The 17,743-nt window shown below is 35.0% G+C and overlaps 5 protein-coding genes and 1 non-coding gene across 13 annotated transcripts; 5 read left to right on the top strand and 1 right to left on the bottom strand.

Moving 5' to 3' along the window:
* Positions 1 to 1,042: 1,042 nt before the first annotated feature.
* LOC123010205 (protein disulfide-isomerase A3-like) lies at positions 1,043 to 2,670 on the top strand. Its single transcript, XM_044406906.1, has 2 exons — positions 1,043 to 1,046; positions 1,110 to 2,670. The coding sequence occupies exons 1-2, from the start codon at positions 1,043 to 1,045 to the stop codon at positions 2,648 to 2,650; spliced, it is 1,545 nt and encodes a 514-aa protein (XP_044262841.1). The 3' UTR covers positions 2,651 to 2,670.
* A 9-nt stretch (positions 2,671 to 2,679) lies between these two features.
* Trnaa-ugc lies at positions 2,680 to 2,760 on the top strand. Its single transcript is given in 2 exon segments — positions 2,680 to 2,717; positions 2,727 to 2,760. It is a non-coding gene; the product is annotated as a tRNA-Ala (tRNA).
* Positions 2,761 to 3,986: 1,226 nt separating this feature from the next.
* LOC123009877 lies at positions 3,987 to 6,046 on the top strand. Of its 7 annotated transcripts, none has more exons than XM_044406428.1 (3): positions 3,987 to 4,098; positions 5,497 to 5,870; positions 5,929 to 6,046. In XM_044406428.1, the coding sequence occupies exons 2-3, from the start codon at positions 5,503 to 5,505 to the stop codon at positions 5,969 to 5,971; spliced, it is 411 nt and encodes a 136-aa protein (XP_044262363.1). In that variant the 5' UTR covers positions 3,987 to 4,098; positions 5,497 to 5,502; the 3' UTR covers positions 5,972 to 6,046. The 7 variants fall into 7 exon arrangements, with proteins under 7 accessions (XP_044262363.1, XP_044262368.1, XP_044262369.1 ...); XM_044406433.1 differs by having other exon boundaries at positions 4,022 to 4,109; XM_044406434.1 differs by having other exon boundaries at positions 4,026 to 4,082.
* Positions 6,047 to 7,173: 1,127 nt separating this feature from the next.
* Positions 7,174 to 7,998, bottom strand: LOC123009876 (40S ribosomal protein S13). Its single transcript, XM_044406426.1, has 3 exons — positions 7,839 to 7,998; positions 7,568 to 7,695; positions 7,174 to 7,518 (listed from the first exon to the last, which is right to left on the bottom strand). Exons 1-3 carry the CDS (start codon positions 7,859 to 7,861, stop codon positions 7,214 to 7,216), a joined length of 456 nt encoding a protein of 151 aa, XP_044262361.1. The 5' UTR covers positions 7,862 to 7,998; the 3' UTR covers positions 7,174 to 7,213.
* A 734-nt stretch (positions 7,999 to 8,732) lies between these two features.
* Positions 8,733 to 10,236, top strand: LOC123009795 (transmembrane and ubiquitin-like domain-containing protein 1). The gene is made up of 5 exons (XM_044406314.1): positions 8,733 to 8,984; positions 9,036 to 9,167; positions 9,214 to 9,427; positions 9,672 to 9,974; positions 10,022 to 10,236. Exons 1-5 carry the CDS (start codon positions 8,915 to 8,917, stop codon positions 10,161 to 10,163), a joined length of 861 nt encoding a protein of 286 aa, XP_044262249.1. The 5' UTR covers positions 8,733 to 8,914; the 3' UTR covers positions 10,164 to 10,236.
* A 142-nt stretch (positions 10,237 to 10,378) lies between these two features.
* Positions 10,379 to 17,255, top strand: LOC123009498 (activin receptor type-2A). 2 transcript variants are annotated; one of them, XM_044405870.1, is made up of 8 exons: positions 10,379 to 10,522; positions 10,576 to 10,775; positions 10,825 to 10,990; positions 11,038 to 11,168; positions 11,300 to 11,681; positions 14,392 to 14,849; positions 14,916 to 15,099; positions 17,112 to 17,255. In XM_044405870.1, exons 1-7 carry the CDS (start codon positions 10,462 to 10,464, stop codon positions 15,093 to 15,095), a joined length of 1,578 nt encoding a protein of 525 aa, XP_044261805.1. In that variant the 5' UTR covers positions 10,379 to 10,461; the 3' UTR covers positions 15,096 to 15,099; positions 17,112 to 17,255. The 2 variants fall into 2 exon arrangements, with proteins under 2 accessions (XP_044261805.1, XP_044261804.1); XM_044405869.1 differs by having other exon boundaries at positions 11,038 to 11,240.
* Positions 17,256 to 17,743: the final 488 nt, after the last annotated feature.

The following is a 17,743-nucleotide window of genomic DNA, read 5'->3' as shown; positions in this document are numbered from 1 at the left end:
ATTTACGACGTTTTCAGTTTCTGAAAAAATTGTTTTTTTTTCATTTCCTGAAAAAACTGATTACTTAATTCAAGATCAAGGTCGCCTAATCCGTACCAAGCAGCGACATTGCATTGTTTTTCACCTCTCATCTCGATTATAAATATGTAAACAATAAATTCCATCGATTTGCGGTTTTGTTTTACGATTTTTTTACGATTGTCGTAATTTTTTTTTATTACGATGATAAAATTTCAAGTGTTTTAGAGACGATCTAATTGAACATTTGACCCAATTATGGTTTTAGTGACCCTAAAATCGAGCAAAGGTCGAAGAACAGATAAAGAAAATGCGTTTTATGCGATTTTTCACGCGAAATTTGCAGTTTTTTCGACACCAATTCACTTCTCTGAACATTTTACCTACCAATTTTGACAAAATTGATAGTTCAAGTGGACACAAATCTGGCCATTCTGGTGGCAACATCACAAAAACGCGATTTTCTGTTGTTTTACGTAACAATCATCGGCAAAATACTCTTTAAACACCAAACCAAAACATTTCAAGTAGGCCCAAATCCGGTCAATGTGAGGGCTAGATTAAAAAAACTATTTTTTTTCCTTTTTTGTTTGATAAAAACAATAACAATACTAAAAATAGGCCAACTAAACACTAAACTATGTGTTTTCAAATGGGTTCAAAACCGGCCATTCTGGTGGCAACATCACATAAAACCACGATTTTCTATAATTTTATTAACAAAAAGCGTAAGAATATCAATAATAGGCCAAATACTCCTTAAACCCCGAACCAAAACATTTCAAGTAGGCCCAAATCCGGTCAACGAGGGGGCTAGAGATGAAATAAAAATGCAATTTTTTCTTTTTTTTATTAGACAAAAATAGTAACCACACTACTAATAGGTCGAAATATACGTAAACATGTAACTATTTTTTTTCAAGTGGACTCAAAACCGGCCATTTCAATGGCAAAATCAAACAAAACACTTATTTTATTCTTTTTTCATCAACAACAATGGTAATAAGAGTGATAAGAAGGCAAAATGTGTATTAAATATTAGACCAAAGCAGTTCAAGTGGACTCAAATCCGCCCATTTTTTTTTGTCAAGTGTGTATAAATCTGTCCAAAATAACCTCAAAATCAATTCAAAACGTCAAAATTCCCGTCATGTGGCACCTCCTCCTTCTCCTCCTCCTCCTCCGCATCCGCCCCGTCCTCCCCGCCGACGCCCACGTCCTCAGCCTCACCGACACCAACTTCAACCGCCAACTCCTCCTCAACCCCACCCTCCTCGTCCAGTTTTTCATCCCCTGGAGTGGCATGTGCCAAAAAACGCGCCCCCATTTCGCACACGCCGCCAAAATCCTCGCCGTCAACCAAGTCCCCGTCACATTGGCCAAAATCGACTGCTCCGGAAAGGGGCGTTTGACATGCACCCGGAAGAACATAACCTACCCCTACCCCGCCTTCCACTTCTACCGGAAAGGCGTCTTCGTGAAGGAGTACACCGGATCGCGGGACGCCCGGAGCATCGTCAAGTTTATGCGCGTTCAAGTGGTGCCAGATCCGGTCGAATTGCGGGACGTCGAGCAATTCCGGGAGTTCCTCGACCGGCAAGATGACGTCATCGTGGTGGGTTTCTTCGAGGAGGAGAGCAAACTCCGGAGGCTTTTCTTCCGGGTAGCGGAGGAAATGAAAGAACGGATGATTTTCGCATTTACAAGTTGCGAAAAACTCATTTTGAAAGAAGGTGTGAGTAATGGGATTGTGATTTTCCGGCCGAAAAGTCTCCATAATCAGTACGACCCGGAGCGGGTGCTCTTCACCGGAAGAAGTATCATTGGTGAAATCAAGAATTTCATCACCCGGAATTACCATGGTTTGATTGGACATAGAACCCCCAATAATCGGTATGATTTTCCCAACCCTTTGGTCATCGTCTACCATACCATTGACTACCATTCCGGTGGTACCGAATTAAACTATTGGCGGTACCGTTTGATCAAAATCGCCCATAAGTACCAAAATTTCGTCAAGATTGTCACAAGTGCCAAAGACGATTTTGAGGAGGAAATTGCCGATTTGAGGAGTGACACTCTCACCCCCACCACCCCCTTGGTGGTAGCCTTCGATCTCGAGAACCAAAAATACGTCATGAGTGACAATTTCACCACCGGAAATTTTGACAATTTCGTCGAGAATTTCGTCAACCGAAATTTGACACCCTACTACCAATCCAAGCCCATCCCGAAGGAGAACGATGGGCCTGTGGTCATTGCCGTCACCCAGAATTTCAACCAAATGGTATTAAACAACGGAAAAGACACCCTTTTGGACTTGTATGCCCCCTGGAGTCTCAAATGTCAGAAATTTGTTCCGGTTTTGCGTGAAGTTGCTGAACTTTTAGAAGACGAAGACGTGGTTTTTGCCCGAATGGACGCAACCGAGAATGAAATACCGGAAGTGTTTAGTGAGAAAGGTACACCGAATATTTTCTGGTTGGCTAAAAACCGGAAACGGGGTTTGGTGGTGTACGAAGGGGAGAGGAGTGCAGAGGAGGTTGTTAAGTTTGTGGCGAAGAAAGCGAGTAAGGAATTGAAAAATTATGACAGGAAGGGGAATCCCAAGGATGATAGAGATGAATTGTGAACTTTGTGGAATAAAGGGTGTGAGAGTAAGGCTCGTTAGCTCAGTTGGTTAGAGCGCCGAACTGCAAAAATACGCCACGGAGGACGCAGGTTCGAATCCTGCACGAGCCCGTTTTTTTTTTTTGGCATTTATTTAAAATTTAAGTATTACAAATGATAATAACCGAAATTTTGGTTAAAACTTAAACGCTCCAAGGAAATTGTGGAGGATGCAGGTTTGAATCCCGTCCTAGTCATTTTTTTTGTGGTAAAGTGTGTCGAATTAAACTCACAACATTAGATTTCGCTCCAATTTATTGAAAAATTAAGAAAAAAAATCATTTCAAGGGTTGGAGAATTATTAATGCCAGAGGTCTTAGGTTCGAATCCGGCCCGAGTCAAATTTTTTTTTTCTTTATATGTGACTGAAAATGTGTTGGAAATTGACGGAAACTCATGTAAAAACGTACGGGGGAATCTGAATATACTAACCGTGTTTATCTATGACTTATGGTTCCGGTACGAAATTTTCAGCCTAATTTCCGAAAAAAACTAGTTTTTTACCAATTTTCAAACAATTACAATTAAAATTATCGTAAAATGACGGGCAAATTGACAATCAACATTACAAACACCCAAAATTTTGAAAAAAAAAAAAAATCACATCATGAGCGAAAAAATTATCGGAATACTAGAAGTCGCAAGTTCGAATCCCCCCCGAGCCAATCTTTTTTTCATTTTTTTTTCACTTATTTGGCTAAAAGTGAGTGAAATTAAATACGCAACACTAGATTTCGCTCTAATTTATTGATAATTGAAAAAAAAATCATTTCAAGGGTTGGAGAATTATTAATGCCAGAGGTCGTAGGTTCGAATCCGGCCCGAGTCTTTTTTTTTGTGGTAAAGTGTGTCGAATTAAACTCACAATAATAATAATAATAATAATAATAATACAGGTAAAGTTGTTTGTAGAATAAAAGGATTTACGTTAAATTATGAAACCTCCGAAAAGATTAATTCCGATAGCATGAATAATATTTTAGAATACAAAGAGAAAAAAATCAGTACACAATATAATCGAATTACCAGAGATTCTAAAACTAAAGAACTTTTAAATAAAATAGAAACAAAGGAATTTGGTTTTGTTTATGACAAGAGAGTTATTCTAAAAAACTTTGATACAATACCGTTTGGATTTTAATACAAAATATGCTGGATTACACGTACTTCGGTTTCCTCAAATTTACCGTTAGGCTTTTCGAGTCCGGCCCCTTAAATTAGATTGAAATACCGCCAATGAAATAATAAAAAGAGGAAAACCGTTAAGGTATGCAACACAATATACAATCCTGCACGGTTTATAACATAACCATAGGCTCATACTCCATTGACATTTGACATCGTTGTTTACAAATGACCTACGTGTGACCTACTCTAATGACCAGCAAGCTATTGTAAGGTTCTGTGATTGTAAGTATGTTGTAAGTGTTCTGTGGCTGCAAGTGTTGCACTCAGTAACGTTATATATTTATTACGATTATTAATAATAATAATAATAATAATAATAATAATAATAATATAATATATTTGTGTTAACAATGTAGATACATTTTACACACGTCATATAAAACAGAGCTAGTTACTTAATTACATCATTTTAACAACAACACCAAAATCATCATGACTGGCAGTTAAAAACTCCTCAATCGAATAGAATGATCTAAAGAGAAGATATTTCTTTACATCATTTAAGAGCAGTTTAGGAGAGGATTTATTTATGGCATGGTTAGGGAGACAGTTATAAAATTTAATGCAATAATAATTTGTTGCATTTCTAGATCGGGTTAATCTAATATTATTTATACATAATTCTGTAGATCTGGTAGAATAAGTGTGGAAGGAATTTAAAGACTTATATAAATGAGTATTTTGAAGGATGTATTCAAAACATTTGTATATGTACAAACTTGGTAAGGTCAAGATGTTTAAGTTTTTAAAAAAGCGTCGACAATCATCGCGAAAACCAATTTTTGACATAATTCTAATTACTCTACGTTGTAACTTAAATAATCGGTGAGATGCCGAAGAATGTCCCCATATAATCAAACCATACTCTAAATATGTCTGAATTAATGCATAATAACTCACTTTTAAAATTTTTTCTGAGACACAGTTKKACATGTTTCGAATTAAATATATGTTTTTACACAGCTTGTTTGCTACATAATCAACATGATGTTTCCAAGTCAAGTTTGAATCAACATATACACCCAAGAATTTAGTAAAGTCTGTATCAGAGTCATCATTATCTAAGTTTTTTAGAGTAAATGTTAATTTAACAGTTTTATTTTTATTAAGGTTTAATTTATTAGCTAACATCCATTCTTCAGTAAACGCATAAAAATTTTCAATTTTTCTTACAAGTATTTCTATGTTCTTATCAGCGTAACCAAGAGTTGTATCATCCGCATATAAGACTATATTTGGTTCTGAGATGTAATAAGAAAAATCATTTATGTAGATGAGAAACAATAAAGGGCCTAATATTGACCCCTGCGGCACACCATGAGAAATTTCTTTTGCAGCAGACAGTTTGCCATTGATATTTACGACTTGAGTTCGATTACTTAAATATGATTGGACCATAGACACAGCATGCGTTGAGAAACCGTAGAGAGGTAATTTTTTTATTAATATATCGTGAGATACCGTATCGAAGGCTTTACTTAGATCTAAAATCAGTGCCTGATAATACAGACGACAGTTTGTTAGATTTTCTGTTATTTTGTTTATGATTTAATTGATCTGGTACGTATTGTGTAGCAATTTTACAAATGTAGTAAATGTGTAAAAAACTATCGCTTCCAGATAAAAATGGATAGAAAAAAGTACGGAGTCAGCTTATCGGCATTAAAAAGTTTGCAAGATTTCCAGTGTTCGCTCATCGTGAATAAGAAGAAACGAAAAATATTAACTGCAATGCCTTTCGCAGTTGAATGTTTGTTGTCCCTCAATTATGAAGAACTGGGTCGTTGCAGTATAGTAGCAGACTCGGGATTCATCTCTTCTCAAGAATTTGGTGTGATTTATTTGAAAAATCGGGTTGCATCCATTACCGAAACTGATACTACTGTACTATTTGAAGGTAAAGGGCGATTCAGATTATTTCACAGAATGTTTATACAATTTGATAGTAAAGACGACAAGGATGCTTTTATGACCAGCATTCAAACTGTTCTAAGGTAAGTACAACCAAAAACCGAACATAAGTTTCATTTTCTCATGGTTTTATTTTTGTAGCTCATCGGATTCAGATGATAGTGGCGATAGCGTATTACAGTAATACACAGTAATATTTATTATTATTATTTCATTTATTACTATCATTTTGGCTGAATAAATAATTTTTGTATTCATAGCTCAGAAGAAATTTATTTTCTCGAACTCGTTAGGACGTTAGGTAAACTAGGTATTTATATAATTCTAACTTATTAATACATACAGTTTTTACATTATTTTCATAGCATAGAATCCTTGAAATATCTGTTTTTTAAATATACCTTAAAAACTTGGTCATATTCTGGAGTGTATACCGTTTGGGTATACACCAAATTTTCCAATTCACAATTCTTTTAAATAAATTTCATCTTCGGCTTTGCCAGTCTTCTATTTTTGACATAACAGGGTCCTTATAAAACAGAACTGTAAATTCGTGGACGTAGTCCGCTCATAAGCGAAGCGAATTTGTTAGGCCGAAATTGTATTCATATGTGTGCTAAAGTGGCCCAACAGAAAAACAGGGTAAAATCTTTGAAAAATGTTAATTTTAAAATATACCTTAAAAACGACGGTGTTTTCATGATTTTTTCTGCTTTTCAGTTTACCACTGAAAATCGGGGTGTTTTTCCATAAAAAGTGCTGTGTGCTGAAGGAGCCCACTGCTTTTCAGTTTACCCTTGAAAATCGGGGGTGTTTTACCTCAAAAAGTGTTGTGTGTTGAAGGGGCCCTTATAGTAGTTTTATATGACGAAAAATGTGTCGGAAACTTATGTAAAATCGTGCGGGGAATCTGAATATGCTAATCGTTTTCATCTATCACTTATAGTTCTCGAGTAAAAAATTAAAAATGCGACGAAATTTTCAGCTTAGCATAATTTCCGAGAAAAACTAGTTTTTTACCAATTTTCAAACAATTACAATTAAAATTATCGTAAAATGACGGGCAAATTAGCAACACCCAAAATTTTAAAAAATCACATCTAGGGCGCAAAAATTATCGGAATACTAGAAGTCGCAAGTTCGAATCTCATCCAAGCCAATCTTTTTTTCATTTTTTTTTCAGTTATTTGGATAAAAGTGAGTGAAATTAAACACGCCACACTAGATTTCGCCCCAATTAATTGAAAATGTTTGAAAAAAAACCGTTTCAAGAGCCGGAGAATGATTAAGTGTCAGAGGACGCAGGTTCAAGCCCCGTTGGAAACCATTTTTTTTTTAAATTTTTTTTAATTGTTTTTAGATATTGCATGTACAACAAAAACTTGACCAGTTTAAAGTTTTATTTAGTAAAAAATACACTCAAGTCTTAAGCCACCAATGCTGACGCAGTACTAGACTCATACTTCCAATTCGGTGCCAAAACATTCTTAGTTTTGTAATATCTGGCCAATCTGTGAATCCTCGACTCGACCAAAATCAAGCGAAATTTGCTATCCTTATCCTTGCGATTCCTCTCCAAATGTTTCCTGATCGCGACAGCCTTCTTAATCAAATAATACAAATCCTCGGGGAGATCAGGTGCAAGCCCCATGGCTTTCATAATCCTGAGAATCTTATTCCCGGTCACAAATCTCACCTGAGCCACTCCATGCGAGTCCCTCAGAGTCACACCTGAAACGAATTTTAAGCCCGGTCCTGAGACAAAAACCCAAAAAATTACCGATTTGTGAAGGGGTCAAGCCTTTTTTGCCCAACTTGAAAATGTAGTCTTTGACCTCATCGGGGGTCACTTTCAGCCACGTGGGGACACTACGACGGTAGGGGAGCGCCGATTGGGCGATACCTTTGCTAAAAAAACGAAAAAATTAGCATTACCACGAGGTGACATAACCTCAATTTTTTTCCAAGCGTCTGGTGCTTTTTTAAACGATTTTTACCACACATTGTATATGTTAGGGGGCGCATTAAGGGGTTAGCAAGGGGGTACTTACCCAGGTGCGTGCATACGACCCATTTTAAGGCTAAATTACACGATTTCCAGCGAATAAACCAACACCAACGCACTAGAAACGTAAAAGGGATTTTTGGTTTCGTGGGTTGGTACCACCAACTCAACTGTCCAAAAATCGACCAATTTAATTAATAAATTAAACTATTATTGTAATTAGTCTAATTAATCTGTAGTCTAAAACCCACAATTACGATCACTTAATTAATTAATCGATAGTGAGGAAAAAATTGTTTCCTCAATTGGCCCAAAAAAATCTGTCATTTTTTGGTCAACGCCAACTAGGATTTTGTAAAGAATTTTCTCACAGTGTCTACAAGACAGGATATATGCTTCAAGTGACTGAACACGATTTAATCAACAAAAGAACGGAAACGGTTAAAAAGGTCTTCAAGGGGTCACAATGTCGCTTAAGTACCGGATTTACTTATTACGTCTGCGAAACGATACAACAATGTTAATTTTTTTTTTCTTATGGTAGCACTGTTAGAGTGTACCCAGCTTCATGTGTTTATTACAATAAAAAAAAAGGATTGGTAACACTGTTGGGATTTATAAATAAAAAGGAAAAAAAAAACACGTCGTTGCCATAGTTTTAACAGTCATTGTATTTATTTGGGGGATTTTTGTTTTATTAGAAAAACAATCAAAGGTCACTTTTCTGATAAGCATAACTTGCATAATCAAGCTATCATAAAACAATTTCATGTCATTTAACGAATCACGTGATCCATTTCTACGCCACAACATTTCCCGATTTGAATCCAATCGATTTCAACTCACAAGTGAATTTTAAGGTAATTGAATCAATTTTTTCATGACAATTTCGTTCATTTTTTTTTAATTGAATCACCTTGTATATGGAAGCGCCACCTAGTGACAGTCACCTAACTTACCTCAAGGTCAAAAGAGACAGTGATTTGACAGATAGTGACAGACGTCAAAAATAACAATTCTAAAAACTCGACCTGTTAATTAACGAAATAATTAATAATTGTGAAATTTTCGTTTTATATACAGGGTGTTTTGTGTAAATAATATAAACAAAATCGCATCACAATGCCCCTAATTGAGGGTATCGGCGATGAAGTGACCCATTTTTTTATCGCATTGTTGGTGATGTTAGTCGGTAAGCCCCCTTGAGCCGTCGGGAGCCCCCCACTAGCCCCCTTGTTTCCAGTATCATTGGCGTGGTGGACGACCAGTATTTCTGAGCAAAGACATGTGCAAACTGTGTGGCTGCTGGACCGCCGCCGGCATAGGGCCCCCCGCCGACTCACCAACCACACACATGCTGTCACAATCGCCGAAGGTGCGCCCGGAAGCCCCCCAAAAGTGTCTCAAATTCGCTGTTTTAGGTACAACAGTGCGGACGGAGACCGTGACTGAGACACCTAAGCCCCCCGAGCCTGGTTCGAGTTCCGACGACAGGAGCAGGATTGTTGAGGCGATGGACGAGGGGGCCCCCGAAAGGCCCAAAGGGACCGATATTACAATCAAACTGAAATATATCAACGATGATCTGAAACTAGTTGATGGGAAGTTGCAAGAGCAATTGGGGGATTTCAAAAAGTAAGAAGTGAGGTTATGTCAAATGGGGGCTGTTTTTTTGCAATAAATTGGGACTCACCTGTCGGAACCTCTCGGAATTTGGTTTAATTGCAATTGTACAACACTAGAACTTAAAAAAAACAGTTAATTTATCACAATTTTAAGCCGAAAATCACAACTCTTTCAATAACGCCACCAACTTGACGAAACAAAAACCACTAGAATTTGTCCAAATTGTGAAATTAAGCCAAAATTTGGATTTCAGACGCCACTTTCACGTGGAACTCGCCTCCAACAAGCTCGTGCGACTTATTTTCAACGGTCAGGTCCTCCAACAGGACACTAAGACTCTTGAAGGTTGTGGACTTTTTGACAATTGTGTCGTTCATTGTCTCATTCATCAGCGAAGACCGGCCCCGGGGGAAGAGTCTCAAGAGTCCCGCCCCGAACAATCCCAAAATCCCCGTCCTAATCCCAATAATAACAATAATCAAGGACGTGATTGGGATCTAGGGAATTTTCTTTTTGCCATTATTAGTTTTACACTACTGTCGGCCTGGTATTTCAGGTAAAGTACCAAAAATTGTTTGTATTTTCTCTAACTGGGGTTTACAGGTACGTTTATGCCCATTTATATACAGTTACAGCTACAGTAGGACTGATTTTAATGACGGGAGTGTTTACGATTGTACTGTTCGGGTTTTATTTCCCCGATCATGAACATATACCACAGCGAGGGGACACGACACAGACTTAAAAACAATTTTTGTTAATTGTATAAATAAATAATTTATATTAATGTTTTAAATAAAGTTTTTCTACAAATTCAATCAAGTTTTCTGTTTTACCGACCCTGAATTTTTGGTGATTGTTACCCAAATAATTAATACCCGACACTCAGAGTACTATTTTTAAGTCTTGTAAACCAATTACGTGCGTGTAATCGTTTCAAAAATGCGAAAAATGTGTTTGTTTTGCTTCGTTCTAGTGACTTTCCCCCCGTCATGGTGGTATTAAATGTCACAACAAATGTCACCCAGCGATGCTTTTAAGAAATGGCCAAAACGCAGATAAACAACTTAATTTCACTCGTGTTCGTGTTCGGAATCGTTTTAGGTACCCCTTGAGTCGCCCTCAGCCCCCTTGAAACTAACTTTCTTGTGTTCCAGATTGCGATTTAAGCGGTGCAGGAATCACTCGCCCCATCACCACAAAATGCGAGTTTTTCAACCAAACTCTGTGTGCAGACAGCAAGGGGGCCACCTGCAACGAAATTCAAGAGTGTGAGAAGCCCGAGGATGGTAAACGCAACCATTGTTTCGTTTTGTGGTCATGGGAGGACAACGGAAGCGTCAGTATCGCCCTCAAGGTAAACAAACACTCAAAGGGGCCTAAAAGGGGCTACAGTGTCTTTGCAGGGGTGTTTCCTCAACAGTGAGCAATGCTACGATAAGACAGAGTGTGTGGAGACAAGCCCCAAAAGCAAGAAACCCAAACACATGTTTTGTTGTTGCGAGGGGAATATGTGCAACCAGAATTTCACATGGGAGCCGGCGCCCCCCACTGAAGCCCCACCATCGAGCAGTGAGTCACTTGACTGTTTTTAAGTCATGGTAATTGTGCGATTTTAGCCCCCATTCCGGTTGTCTACAACCCAGATTTTATCTACTATATAGCCCCAGCTGTCTTTATGGGTTTTTTGGTGTTGTCAGCCCCCATTGTGTGGTATTGTTGGCGTAAACGTAAATTTTACTTCAATGAGGTAATTATCACCCAATTATTATTATTATTACTACAAGAAATTATTTTTTTTTTGCTGTCACAAAAGTGGGGTGTAAGTGTTTTAAAAAAACTTTTTGGGGGTTTAAAAATTATGTTTGGTTATTTTTTCAGTTGCCAACGAGTGAGCCACATCCATTACCGCCCCCTTCACCCTTTTTGGATACACGTCCCATTCAATTGATTGAAATTAAGGCTCGGGGGCGTTTTGGGGCTGTCTGGAAGGCACAATTTAAATCGGAGGAGGTTGCTGTTAAGATTTTTCCCATTCAGGATAAACAATCGTGGATTACCGAACAGGAAATTTTCAAATTGCCACATATGAATCATCCGAATATTTTACAGTTTATTGGTGTTGAAAAAAGGGGTGATAATTTGAAGGCTGAATTTTGGTTGATAACAGCGTATCATGAAAAAGGGTCGTTGTGTGATTATTTAAAGGCACATACGTTGACGTGGAATGAATTGTGTTCGGTGGCGGAGACAATGGCAAGAGGTGAGTATTTTTTTGAAAAAAAAAATAAAAAAATTACGAAAAAATAAGCGAAATAAATAAAGAATGAATAATATTTGAAAAAGCAGTGAAAATAACATGTTTATTTTTTTTATTCAATGAATAAAAGGTATTTATAAAAAAAGAATAGAATTAATAAAACTACTAAAATAAAAATAATAAAAAAGTTTGAGCTTAAAATTAAAAAAAGAAGGAAGAAGGAAATAATGGGGGATGTTTTAAAGTAGAGAGGAGAGAGACAGGTAAAAAAAGAACAAGTGGAATTTTAAATTAGGAGGAAGAAAGAAAGGAGAATGAGAAATAAAGAAAGAGAAAGAGACATAAACAGAAGTGAGAGAGAAAGAAAGGGATTTAAAAAAAGTAAAATATGTAATTTTAAAGTAGGAGAGAAAGCGAAAGAGAGAGGAGAAAAGTGAAATAAACAAAGAAGAAAGAGAAAGAAAGTGTGATGGAGAAATTAGAAAAACGTAGAATTTTAAAGTGGGAGAAAGAGGAAAAAGATAGAGATTGTAAAACAAGAAAAATGTGGAATTTAAAGAATGAGAGAGAGAGGAGAAAGAGATAAAAAAGGAATTAAAAAAAGAAAAACGTGAAAGAGAGACAGAAATAGAGGAAAATAGAAAAAAGGGATCTAAAAAAAGAAAATTGGGATTTTATAGAAGTGAGAAAGAGAAAAAACAAAGGTGGGAAAGAGAGAGGAGAAAGAAATAAGGAAATGAATATAAGAAAGAGAAATTTGCAATTTTAAAATAGAAAAGAGAGAGAGAGGAAAGAGGAATAGAAAGGGATCTAAAAACAAGAAAAACATATTTTTTTTAAGTAAAAGAGAAATAGGAGAGAGAGAAAGAAACACACACACAGAGAGAAACAGAGAAAGGGATCTAAAGAGAAAAAAATGTGGAACTTTAAAAAACACTGAAGGTGAGAGAGAGAGAGAAAAATAATCTACAAAAAGAAAAACGTTCAATTTTAACGTAGCAAGGAGAGAGATAGGAAAAGAGAGATAGAAAAAGTAAAAAAAACGTAAAATTTTAAACTAGAAGAAGGTAAAGATTGAAAAAAAAAAAGATAGAAACATAGGGATCTTAAAAAATAAAATGTGGAATTTAAAAGTAGAAAAAAAGAGAGGGAGAAAGAAACAAACAGAGAAAAATTGAGAGACAGAAAGATATAATGAGATAAAAAAAAACTAGAATTTTAAAGTAAGAGAGAGCGAAAGAAAGAGAGGAGAAAGATAAGAAAAAGAGAGAAAAGAGTGTAAAAAAACAAAAATGTGGAATTTTAAAGTAGAATAGAGAGAGATAGAAAACGAGGGAAAAGGAGAGAGAAAATGAAAGACAAAAAAAGAGATCTAAAAAAGAAAAATGGAAAATTTTAAAGTAAAAGAGGAGATGGAGAAAGAAACACCCTGAGAGAAAAATAGAAAGAGGAGAGAAAGGGATCTAAAAAAATGTAAGAAGCGAGAAAGAGAGCGATAGAAAAAAAGGGATTTAAAAAAGGAAAATGTGTAATTTTAAAGTAAAAAAAAAAGTTTGAGAAAGAGACACAGAAAAAGTGAGAGAGAAATAGAGAAAAAAAGGGAAAAACGTAGAATTTTAAAGTTGAAGACAGAGAGAAGAGGTCGAGAAAAAAGAGAGAGTGTGAGAAAAAAACACACTGAAAGAGGAATAGAAAGATAGAGAAAAAGAAAAAAAGGGATCAAAAAAAAGCAAAACGTAGAATTTTAAAGTAGAAGAGAGAGAGAGATATATGTGAGCGATAGAAAAAAAGGGAGAAAGAGAGAAAAAAAAGCTCCAAAAAATGAATTTTAAAGTAGAAAAAAAAGTTTCAGAAAGAGAAACAGAAAAAGTGAGAGAGAAATAGAGAAAAAAAGGGAAAAACGTAGAATTTTAAAGTTGAAGAGAGAGAAGAGGTCGAGAAAAAAAGAGAGAGAGTGAGGAAGAAACACACTGAAAGAGGAATAGAGATAGAGAAAAAGAAAGAAAGGGATCTAAAAAAAAGCAAAACGTGGAATTTTAAAGTAGAAGAGAGAGAGAGAGAATGTGAACGATAGAAAAAAAGGGAGAAAGAGAAAAAAAGAGGATCTAAAAAAGGAATTTTAAAGTAGAAAAAAAAGTTTGAGAAAGAGACACAGAAAAAGTGAGAGAGAAATAGAAAAAAAAAGGGAAAAACGTAGAATTTTAAAGTTGAAGAGAGAGAGAAGAGGTCGAGAAAAAAAGTGAGAGAGTAAGAAAGAAAGATACTGAAAGAGAAATAGAGAGATAGGGAAAAAGAAAGAAAGGGATCTAAAAAAAAAGAAAAACGTGGAATTTTAAGGTAGAAGAGAGAGAGATAGAAAATGAGGGAGAAAGAGAAAGAGAGAGAGGTAAATAGACAAAGAAAAAAGGGATTTAAAAAAGAAAAACGTAGAATTTTTAAGTAGAAGGGAGTGAGAGAGAGATAGAAAAGATGGAGAAAGAAACACTCTGAGAAAAAAAAAAGTACAAGAGAGAGAGCGGTAGAAAAAGGGGATCGAAAAAAGAAAAAGTGAGAGAGAAATAGAGAGAGATAGAAATAAAGAAAAGAAAAACGTGGATTTTTAAAGTAGAAGACAGAGAAAAAGAAAAATAATGAAAATAAATAAATAAATAATAGCAACAAAAAAGGAAAGCCAAAGAAAAAAAACCTTCAAACAGTGTATTTTTTTTTGCAGGTTTGATGCACCTCCACGAAGCCATTCCCGGTAAATCCCCCACAGATCAATCAAAGCCACCTATCGCTCATCGTGATTTTAAAAGTAAAAACGTCCTCCTTAAAAGCAACATGACTGCATGTATAGCCGATTTTGGTCTTGCACTTGTCTTCGAATTTGGTAAATCATGTGGTGATACACATGGTCAAGTTGGTACACGTCGTTATATGGCCCCCGAAGTCCTCGAAGGTGCTATCGATTTTAATCCTGATGCATTTCAACACATCGATATGTACGCTTGTGGCTTGGTTTTATGGGAATTGGTGTCGCGTTGTACTGCCCAAGATGGTCCTATTGCCGATTATCGACTACCTTTTGAGGAGGAGGTCGGTCAACATCCCACACTTGAGGATATGCAAGAATCGGTAGTGCAGAGAAAAGTACGACCGGTGATACAGGAGCATTGGAAACAGCATCCGGTGGGTTTGAGACACTCGTTCGCTTCGTTTGTTTGTAAACTAGGGTTTTTTGTTGTTGTTGTTTAGGGATTGGCAGCAATGTGTGATACGATTGAAGAGTGTTGGGATCATGATGCTGAGGCGAGATTAAGTGCGAGTTGTGTCATGGAGAGAGTGATGTTGCAGAAGAGATATGGGCATGGTGGGTATGGTATGAGGATTGAAAATGAGAATTTGTTATCGCCGTTGAAGGAGAATAGCATGTAGGGAGGTGAGTGGTGAATTTATTATTTTTTTTGGGCCAATGCATGAAACAAATTTTTTTGTGCCAATTTGGGAAACAAATTTTTTTTGTTTATTTTTTGGCACTACGAGTCCTGTTTTTCCTTATTTTAATGCCAACAGCGGAAACAAATCAAAGAAAATTAATTTGTTACTTTTTTTTTCTTGATAAATAAAACACTAAAACCAATGTAAAAATTGACTTTCGAAATTATTTTTTTTTGGAAATTTGGAAAATAAATTTTTGTTTTTAAAAATTCGACTAGTTTTAAAAATTATTATTTTTTAGTGCCAATGTGTGAAAGAAATTTAGTTTTTTTGTGGGTCTATTATGATTTGTAAAAACTGTTTTTTATGCCAATTTAAGAAACAAATTTTTTATTTTAAAATTTCAATTGTTTGTATGTATCAAGAAAAATTGTATTATTTTAGAGAAAAAAAATTGGTTCCTCAGAATTTGACAAATTCAAAAATTATGATTTTTACTGTTTTTATGGGCAGTTTTTTAATGCCAACAGCGGAAACAAATCGAAAAAATGTTTTAGAAAAAATTTGCTTACATTAAAACTAACGCAAAAATTAACTTTTTGTGACAATTTTTTTGGAAAACTTTGTATTTTTTGCTAATTTGGGAAATAAATATTTGTTTAAAAAAAAATTCAATACTTAGTATCTAAGTTTCGACAAGTTTTAAATACTATCATTTTTTGGTGCCAATGCGTGAAACAAATTTAGTTTTTTGTGGTTTTATTACGTTTTGTAAAACTTTGGGTTTTTTTGCCAATTTGAGAAACAAATTTTTGTATATAAAAATTTGCAATGTTTATAGGAAGAAAAATTGTATTGTTGGAGAGAAAAAATTTGATTCCTCTGTAGGCAATAAAAATTTGACAATTTTAAAGACGATCATTTCTACTTTTTTTTGCGGGAAATTTTCAAAAAAAAAAAATTGGTTTCTTTGTTGGCACTTCAGAAATTCCATTTTCCCTACTTTTGTAATGTTTTCTTCCAAATTTATGAGTGTTTAGTGTCATCACGGAAAACAAATTAAAAAAATATTGTTTGCTAATTTATTGTTTTTTTGAAGAAAATACAGTTTTGTTTCTTCTTAATAAAGCATTGGAAAGAAGATTGAAAAAAATTTGATTACTTCATTGGCAATGAAAATACAAAAAGTAAACGAAATTTGATTTTTTGTGTCAATTTTTCGGGAATTTAATAGTTTTTTGCCAAGTAAAAAAAGAAAGAAAGAGAGAAAGAAATGGATAAAAAAACGCGTAATTTTAAAGACAAGATAGGAAAAGAAAAAAATGAGCGAGAAAGAAACACAGGGAAAGACAGACAGAAAAATAGAGAAGGGTTTAAAAAAAAAAGTGAAAATGTAATGTAGAAAAAACAGAAGAGAGGAGTGAGAGAGAAAGAGAGTAGGGAATACAGAAAGAGAGAGAGAAAGAAACAGTAAATAAGAGTCATTTTTGAATAAATAAGACAGAGAAGAGGGAGATAGAAACATAGTGAAAAAGAGACAGAGAAATAAAAAGATAAAGGAGTAAAAAATAAAGAAAGAGTTAAAAAAAGAAAATCGTAGAATTTCTACTAGAAAAGAAAGAGAACAAAAGAAAAGAAGAGGGACAGAGAGGGGTAGAAAGAGAAAGAAAAATACAGTTTTTTTTAAATAGATTCAAAAAAATTTGATTACATTATTGACAATGAAAACATTAAAATTGAAAATTAATTTCTTGTGACAGTTTTTTGGAAATTTAATATTTTTTACCAATTTGGGAAATAAATTTCTCGGGTGTAGTTTCTTCTTGGCATTTTCCCCCCCAATTCCTATTTTTCCTTCTATTCGTATTTAATGTCAACTGGGGAAACAAATTAAAAGTTCAAAAAAATTTGGTTACAGTGTTGGCAATGAAAAGCCGAAAAAAAAATTGTTTCCTCAGTTGGTGTCGAAAACTCAAATAGACTTTTTTTGGACATTTTTTTGCCTTTTTCCAGTTATCATCAGCAGTGGATAAAATCAGTACCTGCATTGCTAATAAAATCAGTACCTGGGCGTCGAGCAGCCTGTGCCGTGTCTTAGTTACCACACTTGCCTATCAGGAGAAGTATTTCATCGTTTTTTTTTTGTTTTTTTTTCTTCGTCTTCTTTCATCCAACAGCAGCAACAGTGTTCGTTGTTTTTTTTAACGATGATTTTTTTTCGTCACATTTCATACCAATGTGCCAATAGTGTGATTCGTGAGAATCTTTATAAGACTGGATTTTTGTTAATTTAAGTCGTGTGTGGTGTTCGGGACACTTAAACATAAATAAAAATAAAAAAGAACACAACAGAAATGACGAAAATGGACGTCGATAGGGTTTTTTCCTTTTTTTTTTCTCCTCCAATTCTTCATATTTTCAAGGGATAGGACATATCGAAATCGGTTTTTTCGGACGAATTCGTGCAATTAGATTTTTTTGTAATAAAAAGGAAAAAATAACCGATATATTTTTAATAATTGTGTGTCTTAGATGTTAGAAATGTACAGACGACAATTTGTTGGAAAAATATTTTTGAAATTGTTAAAACGAGAAAAAAATACTCAATTGTGACACCGGGATTTTATTTTTTGTGTGTTGGTATG

This window comes from Tribolium madens, unplaced genomic scaffold, assembly GCF_015345945.1.
Source record: "Tribolium madens isolate multiple individuals breed KSU strain unplaced genomic scaffold, Tmad_KSU_1.1 Scaffold_7;HRSCAF=85;Tcas5.2_LG10, whole genome shotgun sequence".
Taxonomy (NCBI): domain Eukaryota; kingdom Metazoa; phylum Arthropoda; class Insecta; order Coleoptera; family Tenebrionidae; genus Tribolium; species Tribolium madens.
This window is presented reverse-complemented; position numbering and strand designations above follow the sequence as displayed.

What these genes read in the sequence shown, in the direction of transcription:
- LOC123009877 (XM_044406428.1), top strand. Translation starts at nt 5,503, where the DNA reads ATGGATAGAAAAAAGTACGGAGTCAGCTTATCGGCATTAAAAAGTTTG. An exon ending in AGCATTCAAACTGTTCTAAG is followed by an intron (nt 5,871 to 5,928) that starts GTAAGTACAACC and finishes TTATTTTTGTAG; the next exon opens with CTCATCGGATTCAGATGATA.
- LOC123009876 (XM_044406426.1), bottom strand. Translation starts at nt 7,861, where the DNA reads ATGGGTCGTATGCACGCACCTGG. An exon ending in GGTCGTATGCACGCACCTGG is followed by an intron (nt 7,696 to 7,838) that starts GTAAGTACCCCC and finishes TCGTTTTTTTAG; the next exon opens with CAAAGGTATCGCCCAATCGG. An exon ending in CTTGACCCCTTCACAAATCG is followed by an intron (nt 7,519 to 7,567) that starts GTAATTTTTTGG and finishes AATTCGTTTCAG; the next exon opens with GTGTGACTCTGAGGGACTCG.
- LOC123009795 (XM_044406314.1), top strand. Translation starts at nt 8,915, where the DNA reads ATGCCCCTAATTGAGGGTATCGGCGATGAAGTGACCCATTTTTTTATC. An exon ending in ATTGTTGGTGATGTTAGTCG is followed by an intron (nt 8,985 to 9,035) that starts GTAAGCCCCCTT and finishes CCTTGTTTCCAG; the next exon opens with TATCATTGGCGTGGTGGACG. An exon ending in CTGTCGGCCTGGTATTTCAG is followed by an intron (nt 9,975 to 10,021) that starts GTAAAGTACCAA and finishes TGGGGTTTACAG; the next exon opens with GTACGTTTATGCCCATTTAT.
- LOC123009498 (XM_044405869.1), top strand. Translation starts at nt 10,462, where the DNA reads ATGGCCAAAACGCAGATAAACAACTTAATTTCACTCGTGTTCGTGTTC. An exon ending in TGCTGTCACAAAAGTGGGGT is followed by an intron (nt 11,241 to 11,299) that starts GTAAGTGTTTTA and finishes TTATTTTTTCAG; the next exon opens with TTGCCAACGAGTGAGCCACA. An exon ending in GGCGGAGACAATGGCAAGAG is followed by an intron (nt 11,682 to 14,391) that starts GTGAGTATTTTT and finishes TTTTTTTTGCAG; the next exon opens with GTTTGATGCACCTCCACGAA.